We start from the raw sequence: 21,860 nt of genomic DNA on the forward strand, positions 1-21,860 counted from the left end.
AATTCACTATTGATTCAGCCTCCAGTGTGCTTTATTTTTTTATACTTTTCTTAACGAACACACATTATTGATTATTAGTTATTTTCAATTTGGAAAAACCAAATTCACATACTTAGAAATGTGTCTTAAGCTTTTAAACATAGTAAGTGGACTCTTATAAGTGACTCATTATAAGTCTAAGAGAATTTAAACAAAATGAGGAAACACAAACCTTTGCCTTATCTTCTCTTTGAGAGTGAAGAGTCAAACATGAAAGCTAGGTATACTTTTAGATACTTTGTTTTTCGTTTAAAAACAAAGTCTCTTTCTCTGCCTTTCCTTGCTACACCTCCCTCCCCACCCAATTTAGCTGTTAAAGAAGGTAAAATGGTGCTAGGAATATTAATCTGTGGGAGGGAGGACAGAACATTTTTATTGATCATTAAGAATTTGTAGGTTTATCTTACAGGGATAAATTTTGAAATACTTGAATTTTTATCTAGGAGGTATTTGTTCTAATAGATAAATTTTGTTGGTGACCTTTTGTGGCGTTGTCAGGATTTATCCCGTAATTTTTAGCAAATAGGAGTTAAGCAGAGATATTCATATACTTTTGATTTTAATGACCAGAATCTAACTATATTTAATATTCAAGTGTTCAACTATTTTTACCATTATTACTTTAATAGAAACCAAGGAAACCACCACCTCCTGCTAAGGGTCCAGGTATGTAAGAAAAACATTATTCAGTTTGCTATTCATATCTTTATGTTCTAAAATGGTGAAATTGGGTCTAATATATGTGTTATATACCAATTTTTAGAAATACATAAAAAGTGAGTGTTCACATACATTAATATCAGTATTTGTTTAAGTATAAGACATATAAAATTAGAATCTTGAAATAATTTGTATGCTTTAATTCTATGTCATTTTGAGTTAAGAGAATTGACTAAGTTTAAACCTGCTGACTTCTGCCAAGGTGGAGGCGTAGGTGGAAACACTGTGCCTTCTCCCACAACCAAGTTTAAATACAACATAGGTTTGGAGAACAAAGACACAGCCAAAGAACAGAAAATTGAACTATACAGAAGTCCGACAACAGCAAACCGTTCAACTGGACTGGTGAGAGGGGCAGAGCCAGCAGCAGAGCTGGGAAAGGCAAAAAAGATCCCCCGACCCCAGGTACCCAGGCAGCTCCTTGTCACGCTGACCCAGTGAGGGCTCGGGGCGGTGGGCTGGCTGCGGTCACACATTCACGTGTGCAGATAAACCAGCAAAGCAGTGAGCAGTGAGACGGACCACACAGGCCCTAGCAGGCAAACCCAGCAGCGGACAGACCTCACAGACCTCGCAGCCCGCGGTGGTGGCGGGAGACATCAGAGGGGGCCCGCCATTGCTTTCCTTTGGCCCCGCCCCCACATACAGCGTCACAACCCAGCAACTGAGTGCCCTCCCCCGCCCCCGTGAGCCCCTAGGGCTCTGCTCCTCATACGTAACAGGCACGAACACTCCAAAACATGGCTCAAGAAGAACTCAGCCTCAGAGCCGATAACTCTAAGTGAAAAAGAAATAGCGAACCTCTCAGATGCACAATTCAAGACACTGGTGATCAGGATGCTCACAGAACTGGTTGATTTTAGCCACAAATTAGAGGAACATATAAGGCTAAACTAATTGAAATGAAGGGAAATGCACACGAAACTAATAGTGATGGAAAGGAAACTGGGACTCAAATCAAGGGTGTGGACCAGATGGAAGGAAGAAGTGACCAAACAGGAAAAAGTGAAGTTACAATAATTCAAAAAAATGAGGAGAAGCTTAGGAACCTCCAGGACATCTTTAAACATTCCAACATCTGAATTATAGGGGTACCAGAAGGGGAAGAGGAACTGCCACAAGTGGAAAACTTATTTGAACAAATAATAAAGGAGAACTTCCCCAGTCTGGCAAAGGAATCGACTTCCAAGAAATCCAGGAAGCTCAGAGAGTCCCAAAGAAGTTGGACCCAAGGAGGAACACACCAAGGCACATCATAATTACATTAGCCAAGATGAAAATGAAGGAGAGAATGCTAGAAGCAGCAAGAGATAAGGGGACAGTTACCTACAAAGGAGTTCCCATCAGACTGTCATTGGATTTCTCAAAAGAGACCTTATAGGCAAGAAGGAGCTGGAAGAATGTATTCCAAGTCATGAAATCCAAAGACCTACATCCAAGATTACTCTATCCAGCAAAGCTTTCATTTAGAATGGAAGGGCAAATAAAGTGCTTCTCAGATAAGATCAAATTCAAGGAGTTCATCATCACCAAGCCCTTATTCTATGAAATGTTAAAGGGACTTATCTAAGAAAAAGAAAATAAAAAAATATGAACATGAAAGGACAGCAAACTCAGAGTTACTAAAAAACACACCTAAAACAAAAGCAAACCAAGAGGACAGCTAGATCAGGAACATAATCACAGAAATGGAGATCACATGGAGGATCAGCAACAGGGGAATGGGAGGAGGAGAAGGGGGGAGAAGGTACAGAAAATAAGCAGCATAGATGGTAGGTAGAAAATAGATAGGGGGGCGGGCAAGAATAGTAGGGGAACTATAGAATCTAAAGAACTTGAGACAGGTGGTCATAAAGTAAAGGGGGGAATGGTGGGGGAGGGGTGTGCAGGTACAGGGGAATGAAGGGGGGGAATAGAACAACTATAACGGTATAATCAATAAAATATGAAAAAAAAATGAAAAAATAAACCTGCTAAGAAAATTTAATATATTGACCTGACAAATTTTATTTTCTATGTTTTCAGATGAAATCAATTTGTTAATGTTGCAAACAAAAACTGATTTATGTATTCTTTCTTAAGAGAATGCGCTAGGGAATTAAACAAATTAGAAGAGTTTATTTTTTAAAGACAGTTGGATTAAACAAACAAATCTAGAAGAGTTTTCTAGAGTTAACTTTTTATAATCTAGCTCTTTGTGTATTTCTGTTAATTTCCAGCCTCCAATTTCTGATTTTTTTAATATAGTACAATTTTTTTTCTTGAAAGATTTGCTTTCTTTAGAATAATGTAAGTTCTTTTTTTCTCATTGGTTTTAGCTTTATAGTTGCTGACCTAATCCCCAAAAAGGAAAGCACTAGTTAAAAGTAATTTTTATGTCAGATAGTGTTGAAGGCTTTTTGGAAACTAGTTAAATTGGGATTACAAAGTTAATTAAAATTGTATAAAATGAAACAGTCACAATAGGAGCATTTCAAGTCTCAATAGTCAATTTGGGACAGCATAACAGTAGAATATTTCCATCATGAACACCTTCATTGACAAAAAAGGAACTGAGATTACAGAGTTACTACCTACTCATGCAAACCATGACAGGTATAGCATTAGATTCAGCCTAGTGATTTCTGTTATATTGTTCTTTCTGTTAAACCATATTTTAATCTGATATTATTTTTAACTAGCCTCTAGTTTGTAGTATAATTGTTTTTGTGCTCTAAAGCAATTTTTTAAAAGTATTAAGGGGGTTTTTTGTTTGTTTTTGTTTTGTTTTGTTTTTAGCCCCCAAACCTGAACTGATATCTGCAGAGAAAAAGTGTTTTCCTATAAAGCCTGAAGAAAGAGGTATGGCTAATCTTTCCACTTTTAGAAAAATACCTTTTTTTTTGTTTGTTCATTCTAAAGAAAAACATCTCTCCACACTGAGTCACTTACACTGATATTAAGAAATGTTCAGTATTTACTTTGCAATGCCTGGTGTTTTCTGGGAGCAAGTAGTTTGTTAAAATCCAATGGAAATTAAGATTTTACTCAGCCCTGCCTGGTGTGGCTCAGTTGGTTGGAGTGTCATCCTGTAACCAAAAGTTTGTGGGTTCAGTTCCTGGTCAGGGCATGTGTGATCCATGGTCCAGGTGTATGCAGGAGGCAACTATTCGGTGCTTCTGTGTTGCATCACTGTTTCTCTGTAGAAACAAATGAAAAATGTTTGGGGTTGTTTTTTTTTGACAAATGAAAAAATGTCCTCATGTAAGAATTAAAATAAATAAGTAATTTTTAAAAAGATTTTATTCAAACTAATACCAGTTTACATTCATTAGAATGTTAAACTATTTCTTTAGTAAGGATGTAGTACTTAATCATAGTTATTTCAAATAATGTATAAGAAAACTAAGCATACACAGTTATACTTCTATTATTTTTATAGTGCTTCAGTTGAAGTAAATTTTAAAAATTTCTTAAGGATAAATGTGTTATAATTTAAAACATGGAAATGATTTATTATGATTTTTTATTTGATTTTTATTTGATTTTTACTGCATTTATTTGCCATGTAAACTTAGTTATTCCAAGCTATGTATTTTATTAAAAAACATTACTTATTTTGTATCATTATTAATTTGGAGAATATACCTCCTTTGTACAGAAAGATCTGGAATGGTTTTATCAGGTAGATGAGGCTATATATTCATGCGAAACTTGAATACTATTTTAGAATGGTTTTGTTTCTACTGCTAGTCTTTCTCTTACAAAAATTGTGGCTGACTTCTCTTAACTGATTTCTCCTACTTTAGTTCCTTGTCCGGTTTTTATTTTACATCTTTGCAGGACTCATTTTTTTAAAAGATTTTATTTATTTATCTTTAGAGGAGAAGGGAAGGAGAGAGGGAGAGAAATACCAATATATGGTTGCCTCTTGTGCATCCCCTGCCGGAAACTGGCCTGCAACCCAGGCATGTGCCCGGACTGGGAATCGAACCGTGATTGTCTAATTTGCAGGCCCATGCTCAATCCACTGAGCTACACCAGCCAGGGCAGGACTCATTTTTTTAGTAGACTTTTTTAGAACAGTTTTATACTGAAGTAAATTTTAGCAGAAAGCAAAGTCCCTGTATACTCCCTGGCCCCACACATCCACGAACTTCCCCACTATTGAAAACCTGCACCAGAGTGGTACATTTGTTACAGTCAGTGCACCTCCATGGTCACATCATTACCATACAAAGATTATAGTTTTCATTAGGTTTCGCTTCTAGTGTTTTATATTTTATGAGTTTAGACAAATGTGTGATTTGACAAATGTATACTTGTGATAATATATAGAGTAGTCCACTGCCCTAAAAATCCTCCCTGCTGTACCTTTTCATTTATTCCTTTCCCCAGTCCCTGGCAAATGCTGATATTTTTATTGCCTCTATAATCTTGCCTTTTTCAGAATGTCATGTGGTTGTAATCACACATTGTGTAGGCTTTTCGCATTGGCTTTTTTCACTTGATAGTATAAAGTCACTTCAAGGGACTTTTTTCACTTTCACTTTAAAGTTACTTCAAGTCTTTTCAGAGTTAAATGGCTCATTTATTTTTAGTGCTATTTAATATTCTGTTGTTTGGGGCCATTCATCTACTGGAAGGGTATCTTGGTGGCTTCCAATTTTTGGCAGTTATGAGGAAAGCTGCTCTAAACGTCTCCATGCATGTTTTTGTCTGTACATACATAAGTTTTCAGTTCGCCATGTTAAATACCAAGGAGTATTGTGAGATCATAAGGTTATATTTTTAGTGTTCTAAGAAATGACCAAACTCTTCCAAAGTGTGTATACTGTTTTGCATTCCCACCAACGATTGAGAGCTCCCATTGCTCCACATCCTGGCTAATATTTGGTGTTGTCAGGAACTGATCCCATATTACATTTTTGTTACCATCCTCCGCCATTTTTACTGACTAAATGCAGCAACCACACTCTTTTTCCTGAATATGTTGTGCACCTTCATAGCTGTAATTATTTGAGCTCTGTGTGAAAGGTTTTGTTATTACTATCTTTTTTTACATTTGTGAATTTTTTATTTATGATGTAAAAATAATTTGTACTTAATAAAAGCATTTTTTAAAAATTTCAGATTAGTCCTTTGTGGTATCAACATTGTTAGGTCCAATTCTTGGATCACTTGTACTTGGTTGCAATATCTGTCCTACATGAAACTCAAGTACAAAGATAATGTAGAAGTATGTTGCTGACTTCATCATCTATATTATGATATTCTTTCTATTGTCCTCTCCATCAAGTAGATAGTGTATTAAAATTCAAATACTGACTTCTCGTGTTTTCTGAAATCAGTGAGTTGATCTTATAATCAAAGTTGATGGAGACACATTTTTATTACATTTACTCCTCAAAATTCTGGCCGCAATGAGTAGCAGGGACTGAATTTTTCCTCCTGAGTTACAAAAACTAGGGAAGTAGACAAAATGTAAAAATATTTGATATAATTTCAGATACTGAACAACAGGTAGCATAGGATTGTTATCACTGAGAGGAGTTTTCAAGGAAACCAATGAAGCAAGCCCTAAAATTATCCCCATCTTATTGTGTAGAAACATTTTACAGGCCACAGGAAAGAGGAAGCCAGACAGAGCTTAGTTTTTCTGCAGAGTTGAGAAGATTGGGGTTTAGGGAGGCCAAAGCAGCTATAGTTTGTGGGGCAGAATGCCAGAATGTAAGGTTACACAGAGAGAGCACTGAGAGATTATATAGAATTTACCATGAGGCTTCCTTTGGCTGAGTACTGGATTACACACATGTAAGAAAACTTTCATAGCTGGAGAGAGAGTGCTGGAGAACACTTGATGAGGCAGTTTCTGAAACTCACAGAAAGTTCGTTCCTGTAAGCCACAGTGGAAAGAACCCATAAGGTATTGGATAGATTTATAAAGTGGTATCTTACCTTACTAAAGACTAATCTGCATCTACCTTGGAAACAAATTAAACTAACTTTAGAACACAATTCAGTAGAATGTGAAAGGACACAGGCATACCTAATTTCATTGAACTTGGCTTTATTGTGCTTCACAGATGTTGCATTCTTTTACAAATTAAAGGCAAAATCCTCCACCAGCAAAGATTACAACTTGCTTTATCGTGGTGCTTGCTTTATTGTGGTGGTTTGCAACCGAACTCACAATATCTCCAAGGTGTGCCTGTATAACAACATGTAGCACCAAAGAGTATAAAATTCACATTGTCCATTATCCGGTCAAAAATTACTGGATATATTGAAGGACCCCTGGACATAGTCAGTGATGTGGAGACTCACTATAGAAGTGGATGGTGGGATGAGTGGAAAAGTGTGAAGGGGGAAGAAGTAAAATAACTGTAATAGCATAAACAACAAAAGATTTATTAAAAATTACTGGATAGGCAAAAAAAAACAGGAGAAAATAGTAACCCTGTAACTCAAAGAAAAATCAGTCAATTTAAAGACACCTAGAAATGGTCAGATAATAGTGGAAGTAGTAGCAAGGACATTAAAACAGCCATTATATGTGCATTTCATATGTTTAAGAAAGTAGAAGAAATTTGGACATGATGGTGAGAGAAATGGAAAATATAAAAAGAAAATCCAAGTTGAAATTTTGTGGACAAGAAGTACAATATCTGAAATGAAAAACACTAGGTGGAATTTCCAGGAAATTGGAGAGAAGAAAATATTAATGAATTAGAAGATAAAGCAATAGACATTATCTAAAATGTGTAGGAAAAACATCTAGGAAAAAAATGAACAGAGCGTTAGTGGCATGGGAAACAATATAAGTTGATTTTACTTATGTAAAATAGATGAAATAAGTAAATAAATAAATTTACTTATGAAAAATAGAGTCCCTGAAGCAATGGAGAAACAGTAGAGATAGGACAAAATATTGTAAGAAGTAATGGCTGATAAAATTTCAGATCTGATGAAAACTATAAGCCCATAGATCCAAGAAACCTAGTGAACTCCAAGCAGAAGAAAGATAAAAGGCCCTGGCCGGGTAGCTCAGTTGGTTAGAGCGTCCTTCCAATACACCAAGGTTCTGGGTTCAACCCTGGTCATGGCACATACAAGAATCAGTTAATGAATACATAAATAAATGGACCAACAAAAAAGAAACCACTTTAAGGCACATTTTAATAGATTTGATTTTAAAAAGCAGTGACAAAGAGAAATGCATAAAGTCAAAAAGAAAACTGTCAGCCTTGACTTGTCTACATAGCAAAAATAGCTTTTAGGAAATGGAGACAAAATAAAAACTTCCAGACAAAATCCGAGCAAACTCATGGCCAACAGACTATATATGCCACATAAGAAATGTTATGGGGTTTTTGTTTTGTTTTATTTTGGAGAAGGAAAATGATGCAATAAAGGTATTCAGATGTATACAAAGTAATGAGCGATGCCAGAAATGGCAAATATGTGAATGAATAGAAGACATTTGTTTTCTTTTTCTTAAATCTTAACACTAAACTCTTCACTGAAAAGACTTTAAAATTGATTTTAACAAGTTGGTTTCAAAGTTTAAGTGTGCACATACAAGAATTGTTTTACAAGTGAAACAAGACAAAGGTATAATTAGGGATACATTCTTAATATTTTTTCAAAAAGCCATTGACCTCAAATGGCTCTAATAGATCTGTGCAAAGAATAGGAAAAATAGATTGGTTCTTTTTTTTTAAATTGATTTGAGAGAGAGAGAAACATTGATTTGTTGTTCCACTTATTGATATATTTATTGGTTGAGTCTTGTATGTGCCCTGATCAGGGATCAAACCCACAACTTTAGTGTATTGGGACAATGCTCTTACCACCTGAACAGCCTGGCCAGGGCCAGGTATAAAGCAAAGTTCCACCCTTCTTCATAGTCCACAGAACAAGCTTTTTCAAACGATGTCAGGGACCACGTTAAGGAGCCTTAGCCTTCTGACAATAAATACAGTATTGTATTTATATACCAGTATATATGTTCATGATTTTTATTTCTTATGATCTTAATTGTATAGAAGATATCCTTTGAAAGGCTCTGCTGTGTTTGGGAGGGGAGAAAAGGAGCTACTAGAAAACATGCAACTGATCTTCCTACCTTTGACTCTTAAGTGAAAATCATGGGATACTTTAAAAATTTTTAAGAATGGGATTTTTTAATCTACTTTTTAAATTTTTTATCTATTAAAAATAGATTTTTTATCTATTATTTTCATCTATTTTTTATCTATTTTTTTTCACTGTCTGCTCCTGGCCCCAAGCTGCCATGTGTATCTTCTCAGACCTACTTGGCAGTGTTTTGCCCCCTATTTTCTCAGAGGTACCTTGAATGCCAGCCACACTGTTCCTCAGCAGAGTGATACTGTCAGCACTCTGGAGTACAAATTTTTCTCCCACTTTATGGAAAAACTTTACTTGGACATACCTTGCATTAGTCTACTTTATTCTTGGCACCCTTTCTCATCTTTGGTATGAAATATGTATGACAGGAAGAGATGAACATGTTTATTTTGGAGTGCCACACAGGGAGGCATATAAATGTGTAGAATAGAAGGCAACAGGAGCTCCATCGGGCTTATAAAATCAATTCAATTGTACCAGGCCCATCCACAGGAAGAGCATAATGGGCTGGTGAATCCTAGCCTGGGTCCACTTTTTTTTTTTTTAGAGGCAATGAATCTGTACTCACTTTACCTTGAGGAGCATTTCTTTTAGAGTTTCTATTTAAGAAATTAGGATCAGCCTTCTTAATTTTCAGTTGATTCCTAAGCAGAATATAACCAGATAATAAAACCCTCCAAGCAGAAACTAAGCACCAGTATGTTTATAATGGCATCTGGTTTCGTAATTAGCGATGGGAGGGGAGAAGTGTGTTGATGCATATTCCTTCTTGAGTTTTTTGTTGTTGTTGTTGTTGCTTTTTAATTTCTGCATCTGGCATAGATTTGATCCTGACATTAAATGGCAGGGGGTTAGGATTGCTAAGAAGTTGTAGTAGTCACATGGTAGAATTTCAGTGATTGAAGGTGTAATTGGCTGATTTCTGGGGTTTTCAAGGTCAGTAAATCTTACCCTATCTCCTTGAAAAAGTTTGGGGTTCTACTGACTACTTAAAACTTTATCTCTTATAGAAGGTCATGTGGCTGCTGACAGTTCCTTTCCAAAGGGGTAGGGGCATGATTAAGTCACTCACTACTTCACTAATCTAAAAATTAATAAGGAAGGACTGTCAGATTTCAGTCTTGTGTTATCTTATTCTTTTAAAAAGTATTATTTGTTTGTTTGTTTGTTTGTTTATTTATTTATTTTTAGAGAGAGGAGAAAGGAAGAGAAACATCAATGTGTGGTTGCCTCTCATGTGGCCCCCAATAGGGACCTAGCCTACTACCCAGGCATATGCCCTGACTGGGAATCAAACTGGTGACCCTTTGGTTCTCAGGTTCTCAGCCCACATTCAGTCCACTGAGCTATACCAGCCAGGGTTATTACCTTATTCTTAATTTTCTCAGTCATATACATAAAAGCTTCAACCACTATGTGAATACTGTAGATTCCCAGTCAGTGTTTGGTTGGATTTATTTACATTTATTGCTTCCTTCCATTTGTTTTTCCATTTGTACTTCCATTTGTTTTTATTTTATACATTCTGCCTAAAATATATATTAATACATAATTTCCTTTATGGAGAACCTAATAGTGGAACATGTTTTCTCTGAAAAATTTTTTCCTCATCCTTGAAAGATATTTTACCATTTTGGATTCCAAGTTGCTAGAGGAGTAGTTCCTGGTATATTAATGAACTGCCTTAAATAGAAGTCTTGACATATCTAGTTTATAACTTTTCTTAGGAGCATTCTCCTTTAGTGAGCCAATAAATGGAATGCTTAATTTATAGAATAAAAACTTTTTAAAAATTGAATTATGATAATAAAGGTAGATTTTCCAATTTATTTGCTGGCTGTGGATTCTTAAATCAGGATTCTTCACATTGCAGAATGTTAGAAATCAGTGATCACAATATGCTTTGAAATTGTTACATACTCTCAAACCTTGGTATAATACACTTCACTTTTCTGAGGAATTTAAATCAAGGCACATATTTTTAAAATCATTTAAGGTCATTTATTATTGGAGGTACTAAACTCAAATGTCTTTTAATCTGTGACACAATACGTAATATGTGGACATTGAGTTGAGAGTTGTGGCAACACTCTGTTGTATTTTATATTTAGTGTGCTTACCAAAAAGTAAATGATACTTATCTCTACTGTTCTACAAAGAGCATTTTGATATGTCACTCTAATATGTCACTTCACATTGAACCTAAAAATAATCTTGACATCTTAAGAAGCAGCAAATTATATTTATAACCACACTTGAAACAGACGTAACAAATGTTGAACATACAATAACATAAATTCAATCAGTTATGTATGAGGTAACTTGCTTCTGCTAGTTACTAGGAAGATTAAAAATTATTTTTTCACTTTTGAAAATGATATTCTGACAATTGCTAGTTGAAGAGTTAATAGGTATTAACTATTGTGATTATGCAAAGATGTAGAAAATGAACAGAATCTGTTGACTAGAAAAGCAGAGGTGAACTTCTGGTCAAGATGAAGGCGTAGGCAGAGCACACTTTACCTCCTTTCACATAAGAAGGATTACAACTAACCACAAAACAAAATACACCTAGAGCTGCCAGAAAATCTAACTCTGTGTAAGTCCAACAACTGAGGATTTAAAGAAGACATATTCATCCAGAGGGGTACAACCAGAGGGGTAGAAGGAGCAGAGACAGGAACCCAAGACAGAGAGGACATGGTGTAGGAGCAGCAATGAAGCAGCAGCGGTGAAATGGGCAGTCTCATACTAGGGGTACATGGGGAGCGATCCCCAAACCAGACTGCACATCCCAGGGTTCCAGCACCAGGAAAAATAAAGCTTCATAACTTCTAGCTGTAAAAACCAATGGAAGTGGAGGTGGCAGAAGAAATTGCCAGTCTCTCCATAGGGCCCTCTTAAGGGACCCACACGGTCCTAGAGTATACACAAACCCATACACTCTATACACGACTGTGGAAACAGCTGGAGGGATGCCAGTTGCATCAGTGACTGGAAGCAGAGCAAGTGCCAAACAAACCCACAGCAGTCAGGCAATGGCTTTGCCCCCTCTCTTCCTCCCCCATATTCAAAGCTGCGAAGTGGGTTGCCCTGCCCTGGCAGTTACCTAACTAAGGCTCCATCCACCCCTGTACATGTAACAGGGGTGCCAAGACCAAAAGTCAAAGCAACTCTACCTAATACACAGAAACTAACACAGAGAAGTTGCCAAGTTGAGGAGGCAAAGAAACGTGGCCCAAATGAAAGAACAGAACAAAACCCCAGTAAAAGAACTAAACAGAGATGGCCAACCTATCGGATGTAAAGTTTAAAACACATAATAAGGATGCTTAGAGATCCCACTGAGTATGGCAAAAGCATAAGGGAAGAAATGAAGGCTACACTAAGTGAAATAAAGAAAAATCCACTGGGAACCAACAGTGAAGGGAAGGAAGCCAGTATTCAAATCAACGAAGTGGAACATAAGGAAGAAATAACCAGAATAGAATGAAGAAACAGGAAGTCAAAAAATGGGGACGGGATAAGGACATCTCCAAAAGTGTCAACATCCAGATCAGGGATGCCAGAAGAGGAGGAAGAGCAAGAAATTGAAAACTTGTTTGAAAAAATTATGGAAGAAAACTTCCTTAGTTTGGTGAAGGAAATAGATGTGTCTAGGAAGCACAGAGAGCCCCAAACAAGTAGGATCCAAAAAGGACCACACCAAGACATACCACAATAAAATGCCAAAGTTAAAGATAGAGAATCTTAAAAGCGGCAAGAGAAAAGCAGAGAGTAACTAACCTACAAAGGAGTTCCCATAAGACTATCAGCTGATTTTTCAAAAGAAACTTTGCAGGCAAGACAGGACTAGCCAGGAGTATTCAAAGTGTAGAAAAGCAAGGACCTACAACCTAGATCACTGTATCCAACAAAGTTATCATTTAGAGTTGAAGGGCAGGTAAAGTGCCTCCCAGACAAGGTAAAGCTAAAGGAGTTCATCATCACCAAGACTTTATTATATGAAATGTTAAAGGGACTTATTTAAGAAGAAAACATCTGCTATGGCTGGTGTAGCTCAGTGGGTTGAACACAGGCTGCGAACCAAAGGGTCAGTTTGATTCCCAGTCAGAGCACATGCCTGGGTCATGGGCCAGGTCCCCAGTGGGGGCCACATGAGAGGCAACCACACATTGATGTTTCTCTCCCTTGCTTTTTACCTCCCTTCCCATAAATAAATAAATAAAATTAAAACCATGAACATTAAAAAGGCAACAAATTCAAACTATCAACAATTGAATCTAAAAAACAAAAACAAACTAGACAAACAACTGGAGTAGGAACCAAATCATAGATATGGAGATCATCTGGAGGGGTATCAGCAGGGAAGGGGAAAGAGGAGAATGGGAGGGAGATATAAGGAATAAGAAGCATAATTGGTAGGTGCAAAATAGGGGAATGTTAAGAATAGTGTAGGAAATGGAGAAGCCCAAGAACTTACATGCACAACCCATGGACATGAACTTAGTGGGGGGATTGGTGGAGGAAAGGGGAGTAACGGGCAGAGGTTGGCAAAGGGGGGGGGAAATTGGGACAACTGTAATAGCATAATCAATAAAATATGCTGAAAGGAAGAAGTGAAGTGAAGGTGATTCTACAGAAAGAATATGAAAAGAATGAGAGAAAGCATAGCATATTCAGGAAATGACTATAGATACCTTGGAGGAATTTTGAGAAACTAAGCTAGAAAGATAGCTTGGAACAGTTCTCAATACTGGTGGCATATAGAATTACCTGGATGTCTAAAAAATATGCTGATGCCTAGAATCTTCCACAAAATTTTTATAGGATAGGACTGAGGTATTTATAAAGCTTTCCACATGATTCTAATCTGAAGACAAAATTGAGAACTACTTACATAGTTCATGGAAGGCCTTTCAGTGGTATGAGGAGTGTGTTAATATCTTCCCCTGCTGCAAAAAGGATGTAAAGTAGTGAGAAGCGTTTTAGAATTTATCCTATAGCAGTAAATAAAATGTGTATGTGTTTCTCTTGAATATGTGTATGTCATATACAACACATCATCTTAATGTGTTCCAGTGCTTTTGCAATTGGGAAAAATATCCAGCTTATAATAGTACAGTCCCCCACAGTAGCATATTCATAGAATACCATTTTTTTCTTTCACATTTACATGGTATAGTACTCTCTCCCTGAGATCCTACCTCTCTTGTACACCTTTCAGAAACTTTTAGTGGCTAAATCATTTTTTTCTTCAAGTTTCAGTAATGATATCCAGCTTAATGTCACCTCCTTGATTCATTTTTTAAAGTTATTCTTATCTAAAAGTAGATACAACTCATTGTTGTATGTCGTGTATTAGTTTAGATATTTTTTGTTACTTTCTCACATGTGACTAAACTTCATTAAGGCAAAGGGATAGGGAGTGTGTGTGTATGTGAATCTTCTTTGACTTTGATTCTGTAGTTCCTTGTACAATAGGTATATAATGAATAGGTATATGCAGTACAATGTTTATTATGTAATTTAAACATGTGGCATGTTCAGATAGGTTTTTCTGAAACTTTCTTCTCATGCTATTTAGGTAGGTATAGGGGTGATTTGCATAAAAAGAGGTTGGGATGTTTTAAGAGCACAGAACAGACATATCCTTGTTCAAAATTACTTACACAATAAGGAAACAGTCTAGATAAATTGGAAGTCCAGAAGTAGGAGTCATCTGACTTCCCCTCCTCTCAAGTCTATAATTTTATAATGGACCTGGATTATATCTCTCTCTTCATTCTGCCATTCTTAATGTCTACTAAATTAATTCTCCTTGTGGTGACAGTGACAATCAGGGCAACATGATTTCTTGTCTGTTTAATAGGAAAGAGGAATACCTCTCCACAACCATGGAATGTAAGTCCTTTTCAGTTTTCTGGACCAACTTTGGACACGTGCACTCTTAGACTGATCAGTCTTGTAAAAGAATGCTGTGCACTTTACTGGTTTGGTGGTAATCATAATAAAAGCAGGGTATATTTGCATGAACAAAATGTATTATCTGCCAAAGATACTGAGATATATTAGGCTCTACAATAAGGAAGGTGGTTTAGGTCTTACATTTCATACATCTTGTTGAATGATGGGATCCCAAGGGTTGTGAGGATGGGGAAATGAGGTGGGTATGAAATAGAGACAGTTTCTGGAGGAAAATGTGCATGATTTTAGCTTTTGACAGGGAATTTGATATGAATATAGGAAATACAAGATGAACCTTTGCTAAGAGTTTGCGTTAAGCATTTATACATAATCAAGAAGTATTGTGGATCCCAACATTGTCAAATGCAAAGAATACTTCCCTACATACACTTTGTTGTAGTCTTTCTGCTAGAGACAAAAGACAAAGATAATCCTCAAAGCAACCAGAGAATAAGACATACTTTAAATAAGCAAAAATCAGATACTTGCTTCTCAGTAGGAAAATATGGAAGCCAGAAAACAATGGAATGATGACAGCAAAGTGTTAAAGGATGTAACTGCTGACATAGATTTATATTGCCAGTGAAAATATCTTCAGAAAAAAAGAGGAAGTAAAGACATTTTTAGATCAATTAAATCAAAAATAATTTATTAACACTAGTATACTTATACTACTGGCAGTATTAAAGGATGTTACTTAAGCAGAAGGGAAATGATTTTAAATGTAATGTGGGAGATGCTGATATGAAGAACAACAGAAAGGCTTGGATAGGTAGGTGAGTTTAAATACTGACTGTATGAAACATCAACGTTGTCTGCTGGGCTTTCATAGACATAAGGTCACAGGACCACAGGAGGTGTAAATGGAGTTAAAGTTTTAGCCATTAGGAAATTTAAATGTGACTTTAATAAGGCAAGGATATGTGTTGTCATCTCTAGGCAACTACAGAAATAGAATAATGTATAGGTTGTAAGATAATAGTAGGGAGAAAGTGGAATAATGAAAATACAAAGAAAGCTAGAAAGAAAATGGAAACAGACGAAGCAAGAAAAAAGTAAATATTAAGTAACTACAGAAAATATAAGTGGGCTAAATATTCCCATTAAAAGAAAAATTTTAAGACTGAAAAAGAAAAATAAACCCAGCCATATTTTGTTATCAAGAGACTTAGCTAAATGATAAGGATTCAGGAAGGATTAAGTTGAAAAGATGGGCAAAGATATTCCAGGCAAATGTCAGTCAAAGGAAAGGTGGTCTAACTGTATGTTAATTGCTGACAAAGTTGACTATAGTAAAGAAGAAACACTATTTAATAGAGACATTTAATTAAGTCCATATGACTTATAAAATAGTTGCCATTGTAGTATAGAAAAGATAAATAATGTTGATTAACTGATATTTATATATAAGAAGTGAATAAATAAATCCTAACCTCTATCTTACATAGTACATAGATTTGAATCCAGAAATAGTTTGATAGGTACTTGCCTTATGCCCAAAGCTGCAATGTAAAGTAAGGGTAAAAGACATTTGTTTCAATAAATGATAATGAAACTAACTCTATCTTAGAAAATACTTAAGTGTCAATTAATTCCATGCTGATTGTGCTGTGAATTTTCTAAAAGGTAATAAATATAAGCAAGTATTTGTATGACCTTGGAGTAGAGAGGATTTTTTTTTAAGTCTCACCCAGGGACATTCCTATTGATCTTAGAGAGAGGGAAAGGGAGATAGAGATGGAGACAGAGAGACAGACATTGATGTGAGAAACACTGATTGGTTGCCTCCTATATGGGCCTGAACTGGGGATTGTATACACCCTGACAAGAGACCAGATCTACTACCCAGGCATGTGCCCTAACCAGGAGTCAAACCACTACCTTTCAATTTACCTGACGTCACTCCAACCAACTGAGTCACACCTGCCAGGGTGGAAGGATTTCTTTAATAAGATAGATAAGGTGTACCTACTGTAAAAGAAAAGATTCACTGTACTATATTAAAATAAGGAATGCCTATTTCAAAGACATTAGGAGGATGAAAAGTTGTGGATATACATATACAGATATATAAAATTCCTACAAAGACAGCCCAAAAGTGTAGTTAATAGAATTGAATAGTCACTTAGTATGAAAAGTTACTCAGTTTCATTATCAGGAAGGGAATATAAATATAAACCAAAATAAGGTTCTCACCAAGATGGGTGAAGTTTTTTTAAAAGACTGATAATACTGTATGATGGTGAGGATACAGATTAGCAGAACTCTCATACACTGTTAGTGGGAACATGTATTATTATCTAATACAAAGAACTAAATTTGAATCTATTCATATCCTGTTATCCAGCACTTCTAGTTACAGACTTAGCAGAAGTGTATGCTCCATGATATGCACCAAAAGACTCATTTTTAAAAAAATTAAGTTTATTGGGGTGATATTGGTTAATAAAATAACATAGGCTTTAGGTATACAATTCTATAATACAGTATCTGTATATTGCCAAAAGACTCATTTGAGAAAGTTTTTTTACAGCATTATTTATATTGACTCTCAATTGGAAGCAACACAAGTGTCTGCTAGCAGTTGAATGCATAAATAAATTAAAGTATCTTCATACCAGAATACTATATAGCAACAAGTAAATGAACTAGAGTTTCACATGGCAACATGAATCACGTATTGCATTGATGTAAAGTTAAAATATGCAAAAGCGACCTATGGTATTAGGAGACACCTTTTGATAGCAATAGGCTAGTAATTGGGGGAAGAGGCACATGGAGAACTGTAATGTGGCTAGTGTTCAGTTCTTGGCTTGAGTGGTGGTCACTCGGGTGTGCTCATGTGATGATAGCTTCATGAGCTTTGTACTTACTGCTTCTGAAAATATGTTCTACTCCAGTTTGTCACTTCAGGGGCTAAATATAGGTATATTTCTGTTGCCTCAAAATCTTCAGAAAGTAGATACAATTAAGAATATATTGCTGTTTTTTGATACTACGGTGTTGGGGGTTTTTGTTTCTGTTTTTTGAGGTATCGGCCAAATGACTGCTGATAAAGAATGGAATATTTTATTTTTCTGTCAGAATTTCTTGTAATCATTCATGCTTTGGTACTAGTATCATTACCTATTTTTTTATTCTTATTCATGCAAGAGGGAACTAACACTCATCTGAATCAATAAATGATTTGTTACATTGTTGGTAATGTATTGCTGTAGTCTATAGTAAACAAGATAGGACATACCCAGTTATTTTGCTATATTTTTTAGCTGCTCTATGGTATAGCAGTTTTTAGCAAGAAGTTTCTTTTATACATTTAGATAATGCCTCCTTTTATCTCTCTAAATTATCATAATATCTGTGTATTACACATCTCTTTGGGTGTTTGGATACCTAGCAATAAGATGTCTTTCTGAAATGCAAATTTTTTCTTATTTTTGGTGAATTTCTAGTTAAATTAAAATTCTCATTGAATAGTCACATGCAAAGCAATGATGTTGACCCCCCACCTCATACCATATACAATATTTGACTGGAAGTTGAATATTCACTTAAATATAAGAGATATAAAATTAAAAGTCTTAGGAAAAAACAAAGGGTAAGTCTTAATGACCTTGGGTTTGGTAGTGGATTATTAGATGTGACACCAAAAACACAGACAACAAAAGAAAAATATTTAAATTGGACTTCATTAAAATTAAAAATTTTGTGCATCAGAGGACATACTGAGAAAGTGACCATTGTAAAGAAAGTGAAGCGAGAAACTACAGAATGGGGAAAAATATTTGCAAATTCTATATTTAGTATCTAGAATACATAAAGTGTCCAGTATCTGGAATCTGTAAAGAACTATTAGGACTCACCAGCAAAAAGACAACCCAACCAAAACATAGTCAAAAAACTGAAATAAACATTTCTCTAAACAAGATACACAAATGGCTTGCAAACACACGAGAAGATGTTTATTGTCATTAGGGAAATGCCAACCAAACCACAGTGAGCTGCCACGTCACACCTACTCAGATAGCTATAGTAATAAAAAATGGAAGTTAGCAAGTATTGGCAAGAATGTGGTGAAGGCCTGACAGAGGTGGCTTAGTGGGTTGAGCGACATCATCCCACAAAGCAAAAAGCCACTGGTTCAGTTCCCTGTCAGGGTACATGCCTGGGTTGCATGTTCAGTCCCCATTTGGGGCACAAACATACAAGAGGCACCCAATCCATGTTTCTCTCCTTCTCTTTCTCCCTCCCTTTCCCTCTGTCTAAAAATAAATAAGTAAAATCTTTTAAAGAGAGAATATGGTCAAATTAAACCCCTCCTGTTGGGGTTTATATTTGCTGTTGCAAATATAAAGTGTTTCAGCTGCTATGAAAAAATTTGGTAGTTCCTCAACCAGTTAAACAAAAAATTACCATATGATTCAGCCATTCCTCCAAGATATACCCAGAAGAATCAGAACCAAGTACTCAAATATTGTCCGTAGCAGCAGAATTCACAGTAGCCAAAAGGTGGAAACAACCCAGATGTCATTAAACAAATGGATTGTGCTGTATTTATGGATATTATTCAGTCACAAAAAGAAAGGGAAAAAGTGATACCTGCTATTGGGTTGGCCAAAAAGTTCATTTAGTTTTTTCCATGTGATGGTTCTAGCAGTGCTTAGTTGTCTTTAACTTCATTTGAAACAAGTTTGTTAGATGGTGTTGTGACAGCTGTAAGTCATATCACCATGCATTTGAAGAAAAAACTAACATCAAAATGGATGAATTTTTGTGCAGCCATTTTAATATTGAAGACGAAAGAAGATCTGTAACATTTTTGGCATATTATGTTTTATTATTCCAAGAAAGGTAAAAATGCAACTGAAACTCAAAGATTTGTGGAGTATATGGAGAAGGTGCTATATCTGATCAAATGTGTCAAAAGTAGTTTGCTAAGTTTTGTACTGTTGACATGTTGGCCAAATAATTCTTTGCTGTGGGGCTGTCATATGCATTGGAAGATGTTTAGTAGTGCCTCTGGCTTCAACCCGCAAGAAGCCAATAGCAGGAGATAGGAGATAGCTGACATACTCAAAATATCCAAATCAGTAGGTTATTGGTAAAAATTTAAAATGTGTTTCTTATTTTATGGGAAAAACTAAACAGACTTTTTGGCCAACCCAGTGCAATACAGATGAGCCTCATAAACATTATTATGCTACATGAATTAAGCCAGGCTAAAAGGTCACATATGGTATTAACTTGTGTATATATATAGAATACATAAAAATATAAAGATAGAAAGCAGCTTGGTGGATTCCAGGGTCTGGGGAGAGGAGGGAGAGGGGAGTAACTGGTTAAAGGGAACAGAGTTTTATTTTGCGGGGGATGAAAGGGTTTTAGAAGTAGGTAGAAGTGGTGGTTGCAACACATTGTGAACGTACGAAACAGCACTGACTTGTCCACTTTAAAATGGCTAATTTTATGTAAGTTAAAATCTGGTACTCAAGTACATTATAGTCATATATTAGTTATATAACAAATCAATATAGTACAGTTGATTTAATAATGGATATGAAGCCAAAATAGGAAAATGTCATTAATTAAATTCCTGATACCATAGTGAGAATTATAAATATAAGCCTATAATTATCTTATCTTTGACTAATCAGTCTAGCCTTAACTTCTGTTAACATTTTTTCAAAATTATTGGGTTAAATATGGTAGAATTCTTACACATTTTCAGTTCCTTCTACTTCATTTTCAGGAAATGATCTGGATTTAAGTCCAGATAATATTGTTTTTGCTTAGAGTGAAATCATGAGTGGTTATATTTGAATAGGATAACACTGCTAAGAGCAAAGGATGCCTAGAAGACAATAGAAGCAAACGTTATTTGTATATCATAAGCTTATTTGGGGTCCCCCACTCCAACAAAGTAAGCTTTTTTAGATATTTAGGATTACCAAATTATAACTTTAAAATAGATAAAACAGTATGCACACAAAAGTAATGTCTCTCATCTGTTTCATACTTTTTCAGCCTGACATTAGCTTTAAGCCGTAGAAAAACTAAACAGTTTCCATTTTTGATAGCTTATTAAATGTTTTTAAATAATCAGATGAAAAATCCATGCTGGAACAGAAACCTTCTAAACCAGCTGCTCCACAAGTCCCACCCAAGAAGCCTACTCCACCCACCAAAGCCAATAATTTATTGAGATCTCCTGCAACAGTGTACACAAAGCGGCCTGAGAAACCAGTTCCTCCACCACCACCTGTACCCAGGTAAATTTTATTTAATTTTAAGTTAGTTTATTAATATATAGTATTTTGTCATGTATAATGCATACCCATGATTTTGGCCCCACTTTCAGGGAAAAAATGTTTCATTTTAACTTTGTAATTAAATTATTTATTTATATTTAGATACTTAGTTTTTGTATTATAAAGGAATTTAGCATTTATTTTTGAACAGATACAAGGTATAAGAAATTTTATGTACTAGTAACAGATTTACGATACCAGTTTGAAGCTGCTCCAGAATCCCGGTCTTCACCTCCTGCTCCACCCCCAGCCTCTTTGGAGGTTCCCCTGGCATTGCCTTCTTCTGTCTTGCATCTGAAGAAGCGTTTCTTCCTGTTGCCTCCAGTCTGATGACACTCTGTGGGAGGAGGCCCAAAGTGTCTCTCAGCAGCTCTGTTGCCTTGCTTTTTAGCATGTTTAATAACTCTTAGCTTAAAGTTTTCAGTATACAAAAAGTTGTGACATTTTTCCAAGGGATTTTCCAATAATTTCTCCAACCTAAAGTATATGAAGAGAAATACTGTCTTGTTCACCCTATGGTAGTAAAATTGGCATCACCTATCTTATCAAGTGGATAACAATCCACATCATCTATCTTAACAAGTTGATAAGAAACAGCATCATCTGTCTTACGCTGTTCATTGAATCGTTGGCTAAAACTGCTTTTGTTGAGCGTTTGTTGAACATTCAACAAAATCAATGATCTGATTATCACAT

The 21,860-nt window shown here is 35.7% G+C and overlaps 1 protein-coding gene across 1 annotated transcript in view; it reads left to right on the forward strand.

Moving 5' to 3' along the window:
* CD2AP (CD2 associated protein) overlaps positions 1-21,860 on the forward strand; it is a 141,265-nt gene that overhangs the window by 93,148 nt on the left and 26,257 nt on the right. Inside the window, exons 10-12 of the mRNA XM_037054448.1 lie at positions 669-705; positions 3,538-3,600; positions 20,960-21,125. Of these exons, the coding sequence (XP_036910343.1) occupies positions 669-705; positions 3,538-3,600; positions 20,960-21,125 (266 nt within the window). The remainder of the gene's footprint in view (positions 1-668; positions 706-3,537; positions 3,601-20,959; positions 21,126-21,860) is intronic.

This window comes from Sturnira hondurensis, unplaced genomic scaffold (assembly GCF_014824575.4).
Source record: "Sturnira hondurensis isolate 20B ecotype Veracruz unplaced genomic scaffold, ASM1482457v3 Scaffold0000880, whole genome shotgun sequence".
Taxonomy (NCBI): domain Eukaryota; kingdom Metazoa; phylum Chordata; class Mammalia; order Chiroptera; family Phyllostomidae; genus Sturnira; species Sturnira hondurensis.